General features: G+C 55.4%; 1 protein-coding gene across 50 annotated transcripts in view; it reads left to right on the top strand.

Annotated features, from left to right (window-relative positions):
- The first annotated feature begins 5,136 nt into the window (after positions 1-5,136).
- The window catches only part of MAN1C1 (mannosidase alpha class 1C member 1), a 54,628-nt gene continuing 43,238 nt past the window's right edge, over positions 5,137-16,526 (top strand). For all 50 annotated transcript variants that reach the window (XM_077189722.1, XM_077189724.1, XM_077189720.1 and 47 more), the window contains exons 1-2: positions 5,137-5,465; positions 6,187-7,109. In XM_077189722.1, the coding sequence (XP_077045837.1) occupies positions 6,543-7,109 (567 nt within the window). In that variant the 5' untranslated portion in view covers positions 5,137-5,465; positions 6,187-6,542. The remainder of the gene's footprint in view (positions 5,466-6,186; positions 7,110-16,526) is intronic.

Here is a 16,526-nt window from a genome sequence, read left to right as displayed (position 1 = left end):
GGGACCTAGAGGATCAAACCCCCCTCTCCCAGCAGCAGCAGCAGGGGCTGTGCTGGCACAGTGCCACCAGTTCAGGGCCATCACCAGCTACTGGGAGCACTGGAAACGTGCAGGGTGAGCTCTCAGAGCCGTGCTGAGGCCCCTCCAGGCTCTGGCTGTGTCACAGGACGTGTTTTGCCTGAGGATGCCACCAGGAGCACCAGACTGGCACAGTGACAGCAGCTCGGTGGTGGCCTCCGCAGGCTGGGTTTAAATATAGAGCAGACAGTGATTCATCCCAGGCAGCTTGGGGTGACCTGTTCCTCAGGTTGGGACACACGGACTTCACCCTCAAGGTGAAGTTTGAACTGCAAAGTTCTTTTGGGCTGCAGAGAGCCCTCTCCTTGTCTCAGGGCTGGCCAGGGAGCTGCTGCAGCTCAGCAGAAGCAGCTGAAGGGGGTTTGGGCACTCAGGGAAAAGCTGGGCCTGTTTTGCTTTCACCAAGTTCCCCCCTGATTTATCTTTGGGTCTGGTTTGCCTGAGCTGCGTTTTCTGCCAGGTGAAGTCTTTGGCTGAGAATTATTCTTAGACCTTTCCCACTTGGGATCTTCTTTCTGAAGCTGTCTAAAACGGGCTGGTGCTCCACATTCACAGCACTCCTCTGGCCCTCTCCTTATTCCAGCAGGGCAAAATGGAGCACAGGAGTTCTGATGATGCAGATTTTGATGGAAAAACAGGGAAAAAAAAAAAAAGCTGCAGCCTGCTCCATCAGTCACCTGGTGTTACAGGGAAGTAATAAACCGGGAATGTTGCTGCTCTCTCCTCCATGCACCTTATGTTGTGTTTCTGCTTTTGTGCTGTTTTTCAGCGTCTTTGATATTTTCCCTGGCACACAGGAGGGAAGATTGCTGAGATGTAGACCTTTACCATAATTAAGCAAGATTCCTCCTCTTGTGAGAGCTTGTTCCTACACAATTCTGGGGTGAGGGACTCAGATTGGGTTCTTATCTCAGATATGAATGGGGTTTTTTCCCCTCCTCTGGGATGGAACACGAGTCTGGCTGAGGTGCTGGGGTTTACATCGTGCAAATGTCTCTCTCCTGCCTGCACAGAGCTGTTGGAATTCTCAGCAAGGCTCCTGTGCATCCCGAAGTGTGACTCTTAATTCAGATAATTAATATCTTGTATCTAGGAATGTGGAGTGAAAAGCAAAGCAGGCAGATGATGACCCTGGCCCCCAGTGCCTCATCCAGTCCTTTTATAAACCCAGCCAGGGATGGTGACTCCACCACCTCCTGGGCAGAACATTCCAGTTCTTTAGCACCCTTTCTATAAAAACCTTTTTCCCAATGTCCAGCCTGTATTTCCCTTGGTGCAGCTTGGCTCCCTGAGGGAGGGAGGGATGGGGCTGCTCCTCCTTGCCAGGTTGGCAGATGCTGCCCAGGCTCCTCTCAGCCCCTGGCAGCAGCTCCAAAGGAAGGTTTGGCCCTGCTCAGGACAGGGACAGCCCTGTGAGCCAGCTGCCACTTCCATTTCTCTGAGCATGGATGGATTTTGGCATTTTGTACCTCAGGCAGCCCCCGGGGACCAGCACCAGCCAGAGAGCATCGCTCCATGGGCTCCCCACAGCTCAGCTCAGACTGAACAGAAATAATCCTTCACCTTCCCTAAATCTCCTCTCCCTGGGGAAGCCTCACCCAGCAGAGAGGCTGTGTTTTGTCTCATCATTATTGAAAACAACAACCCCAAACCAACCCCTCAAAGCAAAGCTCCTCTGTTCCCGTGGTGGTCCCTTGATCTTCTTAGGGAAGGCCCCAGGATGGGAAAGGTTGGACAGCTCTGCTTCCTAAGAGGATTTGGGGGCATCAAGGAGGATAATAAATAAAAATCAACAGCAGAGAGCAAAGCAGAGGGAGGATAAAGCAGCCAGTTGTGAGCAAAGCAAAGGGCTACGCCTCGCTCCTCATTCCAGGCAGCAGCTCTGGAAAAGTTGGAGGCTTATCTTTTAATTAGGTTAAATTAGGAAATCTTTTTGTTTTGCTTTTTTGTGTTTGGCATAACATTGTCTTCAAGGTAAAAGCTTGGAATTGGAAGGTTCTCCAGATTAGGTTAAATTAAGATATTATGCTTCTTAAAGAAGACAAAGCATTGTCTTCAAGGTAAATGTTTAATTACATTTTAAAAACAATTTTGTCTGTGCAATAATAAGACAGAGCCCAGCTCTGCCCGTGACTGCAATTCCAGACAGAAGCCAAATAAATTGAGAAATTGCTGCTGAAGGAGTTAGGAGGCAGAGTGTAATTACTGGGGAAATGGGGGTCCTGCTGCATTATGATTCCTGATTTTTTAGCAGCTCTGGAAGAAATAATTTAAAGAAAATTACTTTTTTTTTTTTTTAATGGGCATAAGAAAAATAGAATTTAATATCCACCTTTCTGTGAGGAAGCAAACTACAGAGTGATAGATAACACCCAGGGCAAAGGAGTTTGGCCCAATTATTGCCCTTGAGCCTCCAGACTATGTTTTAGAGATCCTCGGTGTTTATTCCTCTCTCAGAGCAGAAAACATTTCTGGTTCTGGCTGTGGGGTGAATCCAGGGCTGGAACGTGGATCCAGAAAGCCTCTCTGGCTCTCAGCTGGGGATCTTTGGGCATCACAGCCCTGAAAGGATGGAGCAGGCAGAGGGAGAGAGGCTCAGGGGCAGAGCCAGGAAGGAAGGAAGGAAGGAAGGAAAAAGGAAAAAGGAAACCAACCCAACAGCCAGGGATGGAGAGGGACAAATGCGGAGAGGGGAAAGGAGAAGGCAGAGGAAGGAAGGGAATGAAAGGAAGGAAAGGGGGGGGAAAAGGAAACCAACCCAACAAGGCAGCCTTGCTCCCCTGTGGTGCAAAGGGATCTGAACACGTCCCCAGAACAGGGCAGCCCCAGCGTGTAGAGCAGACACAGAATCTCTGCTGATAGCTACTACAAAGTGCAGGCAGTGACAACAAACCCTGCTGGGGCTGCCAGCCGTGACAGGAAGGGATCCCCTCCCTCCCTCCCTCCCTGCCGGGGAACAAGCTCGGCTGACAGAACAAGGAGCCATCTCCCTGGAGCGCCTCTGACATCCACAGCCCCATTTGTGCCTCAGCTGCAGCTGCTGGGAACAGAGCTCCTGCTGCTGGGCTGGGGCCTGCATGCTCCCACCTGGCTCTGCCTCACCTGGGGGCCAGCAGGGAGGATGGCCGGCTCTGGGCCATGGTGGCTATGTGGGCCCTGTGGTGGCCATGGTACCCTGTGGGTTGTGGTGGCCGTGGTGCCCTGTGGGCCATGGTGGCCATGTGGGCCCTGTGGTGGCCGTGGTGCCCTGTGGGCTGTGGTGATCATGGTGCCCTGTGGGCTGTGGTGACCATGGTGGCCGCGGTGGCTGTGGGCTGTGGTGACCATGGTGGCCGTGGTGCCCTGTGGGCCATGGTGCCCTGTGGGTCGTGGTGGCCATGGGCTGTGGGCCATGGTGCCCTGTGGGCTGTGGTGACCATGGTGGCCATGGTGCCCTGTGGGCCATGCTGCTCTGTGGGCCGTGGTGACCAGGTGCCCTGTGGGCCATGGTGGCCGTGGTGCCCTGTGGGTCATGGTGCCCTGTGGGCCGTGGTGGCCGTGGTGCCCTGTGGGCCATGGTGCCCTGTGGGCCGTGATGGCCATGATGCCCTGTAGGCCGTGGTGACCATGGTGGCTGTGGTGCCCTGTGGGCTGTGGTGCCCTGTGGGCTGAGGTGCCCACAGCTGCTTCACGCCTCAGCAGGCCCTGCCTCCAACCGAAGGGGGGGGGGGGGGGGGGGGGGAAGCGATTTGAAACCCAAACCATCAAGATGCAAATCCTTTTCAGAGGGTGGCCACCTTCAAGGTCCGCCGGCCAGCCACTGGAGCTGAAAGCATCACGATTGTTTGGGTTTATTTGGACTGAATCTGCAGCAGCTGTGGAGCTGTCGGGAAGGTGAAGTGGGAGGATGGCTGGCCTGAGGTCAAGGGCAGCTCCACAGTCCCGTTGTGCCGCCTGCTTTATGCCCCTTAAAGCTGTTTTCATGGGAAAATGACAATATTAGTGTGGCTCTGACTCTCAGAGATGTGGGCCTTGCAGCAATCAGCTCAGGTATCTGTCCCCTGCGGTGCTGGTTATTGTGCAGGAGGCACACACTGCACACACAAACAGCAGATGATTTCTTTCCTTTCCTCACAGCTCCAGCTCCTTTCCAGCCTACAAAATGTTCCCTTTTAGCTCTTCCAAGTTTAGTCACAGCCGTTCTCTGGTGGCTGCATTTATCCTTTCCCGGGAGCCTCATCCTGCCCCCTTCCCCCATCCAGTTATTCCTGAGGGGTTCCAGATGCCTCTGGCTGCAGATGATGCCCTTTTCTCCCTTTCATTGCTAATTCTGCAGGTTTGAGGGTGTTTTTTGTAACATTTATGAGCTGAAACTCTGATTTACCATCTTCCCCTCTGGTATAGTATTAGCTCACAGGGTCACTCAATTTACCTGGTGAGAAATTGAAGGTTAAGGTGCGGATTTAACAATTTGGGATTAAGAAGCGTTTCATGGCACTTGAACATGGGCTCATATAAACCAGAAAAGGGGTTCCCAAGGCACCTCCAGCCCCTCTCCAAAACTCCTGCTCCTCTCCTCGTGCCAGGCAGTGAGGCAGTGCCCCCAGTGCCCAGTGGCACCCGCAGGGTAGGGAGCCCCTCGTGGGGGATCTGTGGGTAAATCGGTCTCTCAGAGCCCTTACAGTGCGTGAGGATTGGAATTGGTGACAGTAGCGTCACCCAATGCAGCCGAACCCTCACAGCCTCTGGAGTCGCCGCGTGCCCGCAGCCCCTTTTTAAAGTAGCGGCGCCCCCCCCTCCGCCAATCGCAGCGCGGACGGGGCGTTCCTCGCAGCCAATGGGAGGCGGTGGCTGGAGGAAAGGGGCGCGGCCAACCCTCGCCGAGCTCGAGCCGGGCGACTGTGGTAAACAAGGGGGCGGGGCCCACGGCTTCCCTGTCGCGGGCAGCAGCCAACGGGCGATGGCAGGAGTGGAGAACCAGCCAATAGCGCGCGAGGGCGGGCAGAGCCTTGCTCGCTGATTGGCTGGCGCGGCGGCGGAGTGACCGTTGGCGGGAGGGGGCGCGGCGGGGGCGGGGCCGGGCGCTGTCGCAGTGAGCGGCGGCGCGGGCGGGGCTCCGGGCGGGCACCGGGCAGCGCTGCCCCGCTGGTCCCCGCGCCCGGCACGGGAGCGGCCAAAACCCCAGCCTGGCCAGGGGCTCGGTGCAGTGAGGCGCTTCCCTCGTGCGCGCTCGCATGGGCAGGGAGAGGAGCTGTCCCCTGGAGAGCGCAGCATCTTCCCTCTCCTACTTGAGCGGACACCCGTGAGCGCTGGCAGCAACGAGGGGCTGTCGCTTTTGGGATGAGCGGGCAGGACTGAGAAGATTTTGCTTGCTGTAGGAGCCAGAGAGGCTTGGATTTGTCCGAGGGGTGAGTAAACAGCGCTGGGGATGCGAGAGCGTCCGCCCCAGCGGGTGTGACGGCGCTCGGGGGCAGCGCTGTCCCTGCCCGCAGGAGAAGGGGCGATTTGGGCATCGCACGTAGGGGTTTAAGCCGTGTCCTGCCGGCTTGCGGGGTCTGAAAGTTGAGCTCTGGCTCTTCCGCAAGGAGAGGATTTGTGGGGGGATATGGATAACTAGCAGGCAGAGATTTGGGAGAAATTTACCGGGATCTATTAGGCAAAACAAAACCCGTAGATTTAATTTTCTTTATTACTATTTTTTGCCTGGAGAAGCTCAGCCTGAGCCGAGCTTTCCGCATGGCTGATTTGCAGCCCCATCGTCCCCAGCCCGGCGCGGGCGAAGGCAGCTCCTGGCAGAGGAGCGGAGCAGCCCCGTCCCTGTCTGTGTGCGCTGTCCCAGGGCACCCTGCCCCTCCTGGGGTGTCCCAGAGCACCTCGTTCCCCGCAGGGTTCTCACCCTTGTCCCCCGGGCTGCCCCGCCAGCACAGCCCGGCATCCCGGCGCTGGATGGGAGATGGTGCAGAGCTCAGAGCTGCTCGCAGACCGGAGAGTTGATGCCAAGTCCGGAGAGAGGGAACCGAACTAGTGCCGCTGGAGGGTGGGGGACCGGCCGGGGACAAAGGCTCGTCTCGCCGGCCGCATCCTCGGCGGTGCTGAGTGACTGCGCTCTTGTCTCCCCCCGCCCCGCAGAAATGCTGCAGCATGAACCCACCGCCGCCTAGAGAGACGGGCTCGCACCGCCCCGGCGCCGCTGCCTGAGCCAGCCCCGGAGCACCGTCCGGCCGGGAGCCCGCACCGGGAGCAGCCCAGCCCAGCCCAGCCCCGCAGCGCCCGGCCCCGGCGGGATGCGCTCGCCGCCGCCTTCATGCCGGCAGGGGGGACGCTGAACCGCCGCTCCGCCCGGCCCGGAGCCACCCACGTGCGGTCCCCAGTGAAGGCGGCCGGTGGTGCCCAGGGCGGGCCCCGCTGAGCGTTTGGCCGCAGGAGCCAGCGGCAGCCCCCGGCGTGGCGGCGGGTCCCGCCCGGCGGCCGCGATCCGGTGCCCCATGGTGGTGCTGCGGAAGCTGCCGGGCATGCCGGGCTGGCCGGCGGCGCTGGGGCTGCGGCTGCCGCAGAAGTTCCTGTTCCTGCTCTTCCTCTCGGGCCTGCTCACGCTCTGCTTCGGGGCCCTGTTCCTCCTGCCCGATTCCTCCCGCTTCAAGCGCCTCTTCCTACCCCGCCGGGCCACCGCCTCCGCCTCCTCTTCATCCTCCGCCTCCTCGTCCTCAGCCTCCTCCTCCTCCACCCGCGACACCGACCTGCCCCGCAGCCCCCCCGCCGCCGCCGAGCCCCGCCACGCCAGCCCCGCGGCCCCGCGCCGCCTGCGGGAGAAGCTCCGCACGGCCGCCCGCATGGCCGGGCCGCCGGCCCGCACCGCGCCCGGCTCCCGGCAGCAGGTGCAGGGCGGCGAGAGCCGAGCCCAGCCCGCCAGCGCCGCGCCCCCGGCCCGGGAGACGCGGGCCCCGTTCCGCTTCGACTACGAGCGGTTCCGCCGGAGCCTCCGGCACCCGGTGCGGGGCGGGCGGAGCGGAGAGGACCCCGAGACCCGCGCCCGCAGGATGAAGATCAAAGAGGTGGGTGAGGAGCGCAGGCAGCGCTCCCGGCCGAGTCCCTGCTCGGGGCTGCCTCAGTCCCTCCATAGCCCCCTCAGGCAGCCTCACCTCAGTGCTCACAGCCCCCTCAGGCGGCCTTCACCTTGGTTCACCTCCTCACAGCATCGGCTGCCCTCAGGTGTGCGTCCCCTCAGACCTCACCTCCCCTCAGGTGTCCCTCAGCCATGTCCCCTCAGATCCCAGCTCCCCTCAGGTGTGTGTCCCTCAGCCATGTCCCCATCAGACATCCCCTCCCCTCAGGTGTGTGTCCCCTCAGTCCTCACCTGCCATCAGTGGCCGCATCTCCCCCTCACTCAGTCCTTGCCCCCCTCACAGCCACGTTGCCCTCAGCAACCCTTGTCCCCTCTCACAGCCATGACCACCCTCAGTTTTCGGGGCCATGTCCACCTCAGCCCTCATGTTTGGGTCCCCCCTCAGTCAGCTGTCACCTCCCCTCACAGCCATGTCCCCCCTCAGTCAGCTGTCACCTCCCCTCACAGCCATGTCCCCCCTCCTTGCTCCCACCCCTCACTTTCCCGGCCTCACCCCCATTTCACACACAAGGTCCTTTGCTCCCTCCTTTTCCCAAGCAGGGTGGCAGGAATTGGAGTGTCCCTTTCTGGGGGAGTGTCCCTGTCACCCTCCATTCACCCGGTGTCACTGAAATGAACGAAATGTAAATTTCCGTTTGGTTATTCAGGGAAAAAAGGGTTATGGGGGGAAGAAACTTGCTTGGTGGGAGATGTCTTTGCTTGTGCAAGAGTCTCCATCCCTGGGGGTCAGATTTGCACAAAAACCAGGAGATGACAGGACTTGGCTGGTGCAGGGGGATGGAGGGACGGGATGCAGGACCCGGGGAGGAGCAGGAGGCTCTGTCCCTGCAGGTCCCTGTGGGGCTGGCGCTGGAATTGTCACCCCTGGGAGCTGGGGGGGCCGCCAGGGCGAGGGGAGGCTTTGGCCCCGTGCCTCCAGCTCGTGCTCCAGCCTGGCACACATACGTGGAGCAAGCTGTGACCCAGTTAAGCGGGTTTGTGTGGGATTCCATCGTGGCTGTCGGATCCCTCGCCCTGATGGATAACCGACTTGGAGGGAATTCTGCTCTGGGAAGAGGTGCCAATAACTAAAAAGCACAGGTTTAATTAAGCAGAGTGTAAATTTCCTGGGTCTGTGGCTCTCGCAGAGGTGCAGGCGTCCAGCGACGACGCTGGATTGAAGAGAGAATCAAGTCAGGGAATAACAAACCGAGGGCTTTCATCCTCTCCAACCTGCATCTGGAAAACAGTTTTGAAAGCTGCCCTCCCGCTGTCTTTGTCAGGCACTAAAACAAAGGCTGCACCGCTGGTGGAATTCCAATTCCTCTGCCAGGCACAGCACACCCAGGGGTGCTGGGTTCCTTGATGGTCCCAGGAGGGATGCAGCCATCCTCTCCTGCTGCAGGGTGTTTGGAATGTTCCAGTGCCCGGCTCTCTGCAGATTCCCACCTCCAAGGTGTGCCAGGGAGCACAGCACGCCCGGGAACAACCCAGCTTCCACTCCCTGCAAACAAATCAAATTGAAAAATCAAATTTAGGGGAAGCGAGTGGCATTCAGCCCTTCATTTGGAGTTAATTATTTTTTAAATATAGCATTATTTCAAGCTGTATGGATTCAGCCCCATCTGTTTCTAACAGCCATAATCAGTGCTGGGTAGCAGAGTTAGAGTTTTCAAGGATGAGAATCCATAAATATTAGTTTTATGCTGACAGCTAATTACTCTTCAAACAGAGCCCTTATTTCTTAAAAGTGCCTACGCTTCTATTTATTCAGAGAGTGAGAAACAAATATGGTGCTGAGATATGAGGCTGAACATGCAAAACAAGGGAGGGTGGTGCAGCCTGGGGAAGAGATAAGGTGTGTCTCTTTTTGTTAATCAAAAAGACAAGAGGAGAACAAACTGGGAAGGTTAGAAGACAAATGCTGCATAAAAAGAAACAGATGGAGCAAAAAAAGAATTGCAAGGAAGAAGTGGTGATACAGCCTTTGGATTAGCAAATATTGCTCACATGATGTGAGATGCCAGCAGGGCAGGTGGTGGCTGTGCTGGCTGCTCTGAGTTGCTTTTCCCTCCTTCCTCCAGGACTTTCAGTCCTGTAACTTGCTAGAAAGAGTCCCCAGCTGTCCTTGCACTGGGAGTTCTGTTCTTTTCTCTGCCTTCCCTCAGGCCATCCTCCCAGGTCAGCACCTCTGTAACGGGGAAGATGGGTGTGGATGGGATTTGTGGATGTTTTTCCCCCTCCTGCCTGCCAGATGAAAGCCAGGAGGAAAAACTGGTGCATGACCAAAGATGCCCAGAGGTGATGCCCAGCCTAGAGCCTGGAACTTTCTGTTTTCCCCAGGACCCTCCAGTGTGAGGAATTCCAGCCAGGAATCCTGAGCTGGTGTCCATTCCTTCCCACCACCTCTGAGCAGCCAAAGCAGAGGCAGTGCCATGGCTTTCCTGTAGCCCTGCAAGACCTTCCCTGCTTAAAAACCAGAGTTTAGAGTGCAAAGCCCCGTGGCCTCTCCCATTTTATTGCTGTTTGGGAAAGCCTTTGGGGCGTGAGGAGCACTGGGGCTGTTTGCAGAGTGAGGAAAGAGTGTGAGGCTGGGCTGGATCTGCTGGGCTGACGTGTGTGTGCAGGTACCTTCACCTCTACAAACAAGCCCAGGGTCAGTTAACAGTTGTTTTCTTGGAAATGAAAAAAGAGAGCAGCTGTATTGCACAGCTTTTGCTGCTAAAGGTCGTTGGTCACCTGGAGAACAGTCTGGGACTCACTGCTGTGTGTTCCTGTGGGCAGCCCAGGGCTGGGGCACTCTGACCTTTCCAGGAAAGCTGCAGGAAGCCAAATAACAAATGTCCCCATGCTGCAGGTTGGGAAATTTTGGAAGGGATTATTCATCTCTTAAGATGACCTCTGGAAAAGGTATTAGTTGTGTAATTGATCAGTCAGGCATGGCTTTGGGGATTAGCTGATTTTTTACATGTGCCAAATACAAATCACTGATGCTCAGGTAAAAAAAAAAGAGAAGTGGTTGTAGCTGGAGAGTGACTGCAGAAATTCCACGGTGGGATTCCATATTTATTTGCTCTCAACAATTTCCAGATCAAATTGGCTCAGGGAAAAGTCAAAATTATTTCCCCTCTAACTGCTGCCTCTGCAAACTCAGCCTCAGATCTGAGGAAATCAGACCGTGTGGTTCCTGCCTTCTGCATCATAACCAGTAATAAAGATTTTGCTGCTGGAGCTGAGCTGACAGTTTTGCTGATGATGGATGGAGCCAAACAGGCTGCTCCTTGCTGCACTCCTGGGTCTCACAGGTGGGGGAGCAGGGGGAGACAGGGAGGAGCATTGCTTTCAAGTATTTTTATACCAACCAGTGCTTAAAGACAACCACTGGAGCCAGGCAGAGCAGAAAGTTCAGCATGAAATACTTCCAGCTCAGTCATGGGATGTGAGAAAAATGTGAACAGAGGGAGAGGTTTATTCATTTTTCTTCTCTTTTTTTGGGTGCAAAAGGCACATTTCCATGCCTGAGGTGTGGGAATGCATCGTGCCTGAACCTGGCAGTGCCTTTTGTCCCTTTCAAATGAGGGAATGTGTCACATCCAGGCAGGGATTGTCCCCTTGGGTCTGACACCTGCGTTCATTTCCTCTGGATTAATGATACCAAAGCCTGTTTGTTTCACTGTGCAGTTCTCTTCATCCTGGCTTTTCCTTCCATCTCCACCTCTCCCTGCCTCACCTGGCTCTCCCCTGTCCTCTTCCAACACAGCTGTAAAGATGTATTTGCTCTCAAAAATCATCCCCTGGGGGAAGGAGGCACCAGCTCACACAGTTATCCTGCATCACTCTGCACATCAGCAGGTGGATCAGTCTTTGGAACACAGATATCTTGACAGTTTATCACTAAAAGGTAATTAGCAAGAGACAGGAATGTTATCAGGAGCTCAGCCTCTGCTGAAAGCCCCTTGGTGGTGGTTGCTGAGCTCCCTTTGTGTGGTTTTGACTCTTATGACTGCAGTGAGAAAACTGCCCATATTTGGGGCAGGGCTGGGGTAATGCTGCAGGTTCTCCTGAATTATTTTTTTTTTTGCCACAGCCCTGACCCCTTCCAGAAGAGCTCTCAGCCCTGGTGCTGGTTGCCTCTGGTACATCTGTGTGGGTTTGGGTGCTCTCCTGGAGCTCACAGGTGCCCTGGGTTGGGCTGTGATCACCAGTTTGCTAAAAGCAGAGCTCAGAGCAGCTCTCATGCTGAGCTGGGCTGTGAATCCCATCACTGGTCATTTCTGACCATCTCCTTTCTACAGCCAGCAGGAAAAAGATGTCAGCCCTGTCCCTTTGCCTGCACTGTGCAACTTTCTGTCTGTCCATTTGGAGCAAATGCCTTTCAGTGCTGTGATGTGGGGCTGAGCAGGCTCCAGGCCAGCCGTGAGATCCGTCCCTGGTTCTGTACGTGAGGAGCGCCACGCTCAGCCCAGCTGGAAATGCTCCTCCCGTGCCCATCTCCTCTCTGGGGCACGTGGGGAGCGTCTGATCCCGTGTGCTGGGCAGATGGAAACCCAGGGACTTCCAACAGGCTTGCTCTGGCTGCTGGGGGTAAGGAAAGCAGTTCTCTGTAAAATATTTACTGTGGTGCAGTGGAATTATGATCTCAAACCAGTCAGTTGTGCTGTGATTGTAATTCTTTCTCTGGGGTAGAAATACCTCTGCAAGAGAGAATTTCTCTACAGCTTGAAGCACTGGCTGGCTCCAGCCTTGCTGGAATTTTCCTTTGCTCCACACTCCTCATGCATTTATTTACTGAACCTGTGAAAGGGGTACTGTAGTGTAAATCCCACAAATGGTGCATGCAGTGGGTTTTTTGCTTCAGTAGCCTCCGGTGGATTCACGCAAACAGAATTTGGACCTGACCTGGAGCCTGTTTTAGCTGTAGGGGATACAGTTAATTGACTAAAAATGTATTTGTTCTGCTGGTAGAGTGCAGAGCACAGGAGTCTGAGCTGTGATCAGTGCTGCAGAGCTGCTTGCCTCAGTGCTGCCTCAGAGCTCGCTCTGACCCGGCTCTCCCGAGCTCAGGGCACGCCGGAATTCGGGAGTGCTCTGCAATTTGCAGTCATTTGCTCTTCTCTCCCCAAGTCTAGCAGCGAAAGCACTTGTTCCACAACAACTAAATTTGATGCTAGACTGGTTTCTGAACTGCCACTTACAGCCAGCACACGGCTCCAGCACTGCAGAGCTGCTGGCGGGCGGGTGATGAGTGACTGCGAGGGCTGGGCGGGGGAATGGCTCTGGGGTGCCCACGGATCTGTGCTGCTGGGGGACCTGCACGCCCCTGAATCGCTTCAGGAAATGCACATCAGCTCCTGGAAATTGTTGGGATGGGAGGATGGGGTTAGGGCAGGGGGATGGAGCCTGGCTGGGAGCTGTCAGTGACATCCTGCTGTAACCTCCCTGCTCCTCCATCAGGCTGGGGCCTGAGCACATCCAGGCCTTCAAATATTTACTGAAAAGCAGTCACCTGCATTAAGATTCCATCTTCCCAGCCAAAATTTTTATGGACTCATGATTAACTTTTAATCAATGATTAAATCTGCCCCTTAATGGGAGAAAGATTTTGGTGCTAAGTGTTCTTTCCTTTGGTTCTGTATGCAAGGCTTTGCCAGATGAGGCTAATCCATCATGTTTAGTTTACTCTGTGACTCTGTTATTGTACAGATTGTTTGTCATTTTGATGTTTTTGAATACGTTCTCCAGTAGTGAAAACAATTCAGATTTTAGATGGGGCAGCTGAGAGGGAGGAAGGGAAATGTACCTTAGTACTAAATGAGAGACTGACCTGAATATAAAATTGACATGGACCTGTCAGAAGGAGAAGGCAGGAACAAAAATTCACTCCAGTGGTGGCAAGAGGAGATCTTGGTGCTGGGAGCATTCTGATTTTTAAACTTAAGGGAGAGACTACATTTACATTCCCCAGAAAAATACTTTTCAGTGGATGCTGTGAGTGGATTTGGCATGAGGAGCACACGCTGCCATGATTGCTGTCTTTACTCTGGGTCCCCTGGCACTTGAGTTCATCATCTGACACCGCGTTTTGGAAGGGCTCCAGAGGAGCTGTCGTGGGCAGCAGTGTCTGTGAGCTGCACATAATGTGAGGGCTTTGTGCACGATGCACCCAGAGCATGGCAGGAGGCAGAGCACACTGGGAGCCGTGCTGCACGACTGGATAATGAACATCCCCTCTTCCTTCACGGGCCAGGAGGGCACTCGTTTGTCCCCTGGCTAACGGGGCAGAGCAGCCTCTGGGAATTCAACAGGACACGCTGTGCTCTGTTCCTGAGGGCAGCTCCGTGGTGGCGCCTCTGTGAAACGGGCACGCGCTGCTCAGGCCCCGATCCAGCAGGAAAATGCGCAGCAGAGCTGCTGCTCCCGGGTCTCCAGCACTCCCCAGGAGGACACTGGAGCGTGAGCAAAGCACGAGGCTGCACTAAGCTGAAGTGACTGCTGTGCTTCCCTCCTGCATCTCCTGCTGCTGACAGCAGAGCTGCAGAGTGCCCTGCGGGAGTGAGCGTGGCGTCCAAGGAGGGATCTCCAGCGGGTTTGGAGAGGGGAATTGTGTTCCTGAGGCTTCTTCCCTGGCCTGGAAGGTAACAGGGTGCAGCTTTCTAGGAATGTGTGCTGGAACCTCCTTGGAGCCATCAGGCAGCTCGGGGCTCCCCATCCTCGTGTCCCTCTGTGTCCCCTGTGTGAGCCACAGGCCCCATCCTCATCCTGTGCCTGTTCCTCAGTGCAGCCACAGGAACCCTGAACTGACCCCCCCTCTCTTGGGGCACCCTGGGGGTCTCCCCTGCTGGCAGCTTGCATTGAACTCTGGTTTCTCTGTGGCCTCTCCCCTCTGTCAAAGCCAATTGGAGTTTTCCAGCTCAGGAGGTACCGGGGAGGACGGGCGGGCGACAGCAGAGCAGAAAACGGTTCCTGGGTTTATTTGAGCTAATTGTTCTAAAGGCTAGGATTGAGTGGGAGCCAGGAGCTCATTAGTTCTAATCCAGCCTCCAATACTTGCCTTGTGTGGCCCTAGAGCTGTTGTTAGATTTCCTCTCTGAGATATTGCAAGAATAAGGCTGCAAGGAATACGAAATGCAAGAGATGGAGAAATCTCGCAGCATCTCGTGCCAGCAGCACTGGCACAGGAGGATGATCTACAGTGAGTGTTCCTCCTAGAGAGTGTCCCTTCCCTTCAGAGGCACTCGGTGACAGAGCTGCTGCTGATTTGTGGAGCAGGATGGCCCTGCACACTGTCTGTGCTGAGAATTGGAGCCGTGTTAGCGGCGTCCGAGCAGCCGTGTTTAAAGCAGGGCTCTTGCTCTAATTGTGTTAACATGATTTCCCTGGGCAGGGAGGGAAGTGCAGAACCGTGTACTTTGAGAAGTAACAAAGGATAATTGTAAAATAATCGCGTTTCATCCATCCTGAAACCCTCCTGCTGCCTGGGTTAGCCAGCAGGATCAAATACAAATAAAATGCTTCCAGTGGAAAAGGGATGTTTCTGGCTCTCCTTCCACATGAGCCTCGTTTTTCTCTGGAGTTTTCTAGGAAGGACACGTCTTTATGTTGGAATGCAGTGCTGATGAACCCAAACAAACCCTTGGCTGATTTCTGGTGCTGTTTTGGCTTTCCTGAAGGCCTTTCTCCAGCACCAAGACCATGTCAGGATTGCTGAACCACCATGGCTGTGTTAGATGATCTTATCTCCCAGAGGTTTGTGCTGCTGAGCCCAAACAACCAGAACACCACTGCTGCTGGCTGTGGCTCTGCCCACCCTCACTGGTGGCTACACAGCAAAATCATTCAAAAGGTTGATTTCAGCCCTGGCTGGCATAGGACAAAGCCACAGGGGCAGCTCTCTTCTCTTGGTTCTTTCATTTCTGGCTTTCACAAGCTTAAATCAAGTTTTGAGCTGAGTGTTAGGGTGGGATTTGATGAGTGGGGGCTCGTTCCTTAGGCCTGAGCATTCTGTGGGTGCCACTTGTGCACTGACGTGGGGTCTGGGAGCAAGGAGCTGCCTCTACTTGTGATGAACCTTTATGGCTGTTTTCTGTAGTTTACTACCCAGATGCTCCAAGCTGCCATTCCCTGCTTTATTCTGTCAGCAGCCCATTAGTCAGTGCAGTGTGATGGCAGGACTGGAGCAGTGCCAGGGCCTTGATCCCCCTGGGGTGGGAGGTCAGGCCCAGGAGGGCCAGGCCCCTCCATCCTGCCAGCTGAATCCTAACATTGTTCTCACATCCACCCCACCGACCTCATCAGGGATCCGGTGTTTGTAACCTGCTTTGTGATGATTTATTGGGGGCCCTGGGGCTCCTGGAAGGGTTTATCAGCCTCTGGCTAATAAATTTGCTGCTGTGGTCCAAGAATTTCTTGCACCACTTTTGCAAGGTGACAGCTCTGACACGTGGCTCTAGGAAGGCTCTGAGTGAGTTTCTCGTGTCTGTTATTAGCTATTACCTGTGATAAATTATTGGACTAATCTCAGCTGACTACTTAATACTTGAGAATTGCTCTGTTCCTCTCTTCAGAAGTTCCAATCACGAGGAACTCTGGAAAAGGGAGAGGACAGCAGTGCTCCAATCTGTCCCTCTGAGCAAGGACTACAAAGACAGATGGGGAGCAGGTGAACCAGCAAGAAATCATTAAACTAAACTCATCCTCCCAGATCTCTCCTGCTAAGCCATCCAAGTGTGAGATGAAGCACAAGGTGTGCTGGCAGTCCTCAGCCTCCCTCTTTCTCCTGTTCCAGCATTTGGACTGAGACAAAGGCAGTTTCCAAACAGATGTTCCTCCTGCTCCCCGAATCCGTTCTCACAGCGCAGAACAGGAGCGATGCAGGACGACTCTTGGCCTGTATTTACATTTTTTTCCTTCCCTTCTCCCTTCCCTTCAGCTCTCCCATCTGCTTCTGCTGTGTTCTGGGCCCCTGAGCCATCCATGTGTCAGCAGCAATTCACACCTTGTGGGTGCAGGGGGGAGAGGCAGCTCAGCTGCTGGGGGATGAGGCTGGGATGGGGAGAGGGAGAGAGCTGGGCCCTGGGGAGCCTGGCCCGGGGCTGTTCCTTTTGTCTCTGGCAGCTGTGCTGGGTGTGGGGCTGATCCTCCCTTTCTGTCTCTGGGGGTGCTTTGGATCCCTTCCCTTGGCTGCTGGGCTGGGAGCCCCCCAGAAGCTCTGGGGCACCCACCCTGATCCCCATCCCACCCAGCACAGGGAGCTCACAGATCCCCTGCTGCCCACCCTGATCCCCATCCCACCCAGCACGGACAGGGAGCTCACAGATCCCCTGCTGCCCACCCTGATCCCCATCCCACCCAGCACAGGGAGCTCACA

Source organism: Agelaius phoeniceus, chromosome 22, assembly GCF_051311805.1.
Source record: "Agelaius phoeniceus isolate bAgePho1 chromosome 22, bAgePho1.hap1, whole genome shotgun sequence".
Lineage (NCBI taxonomy): Eukaryota > Metazoa > Chordata > Aves > Passeriformes > Icteridae > Agelaius > Agelaius phoeniceus.
Note: the sequence above shows the minus strand (reverse complement) of the source record. Positions and strands in the feature narration are given on the sequence as shown.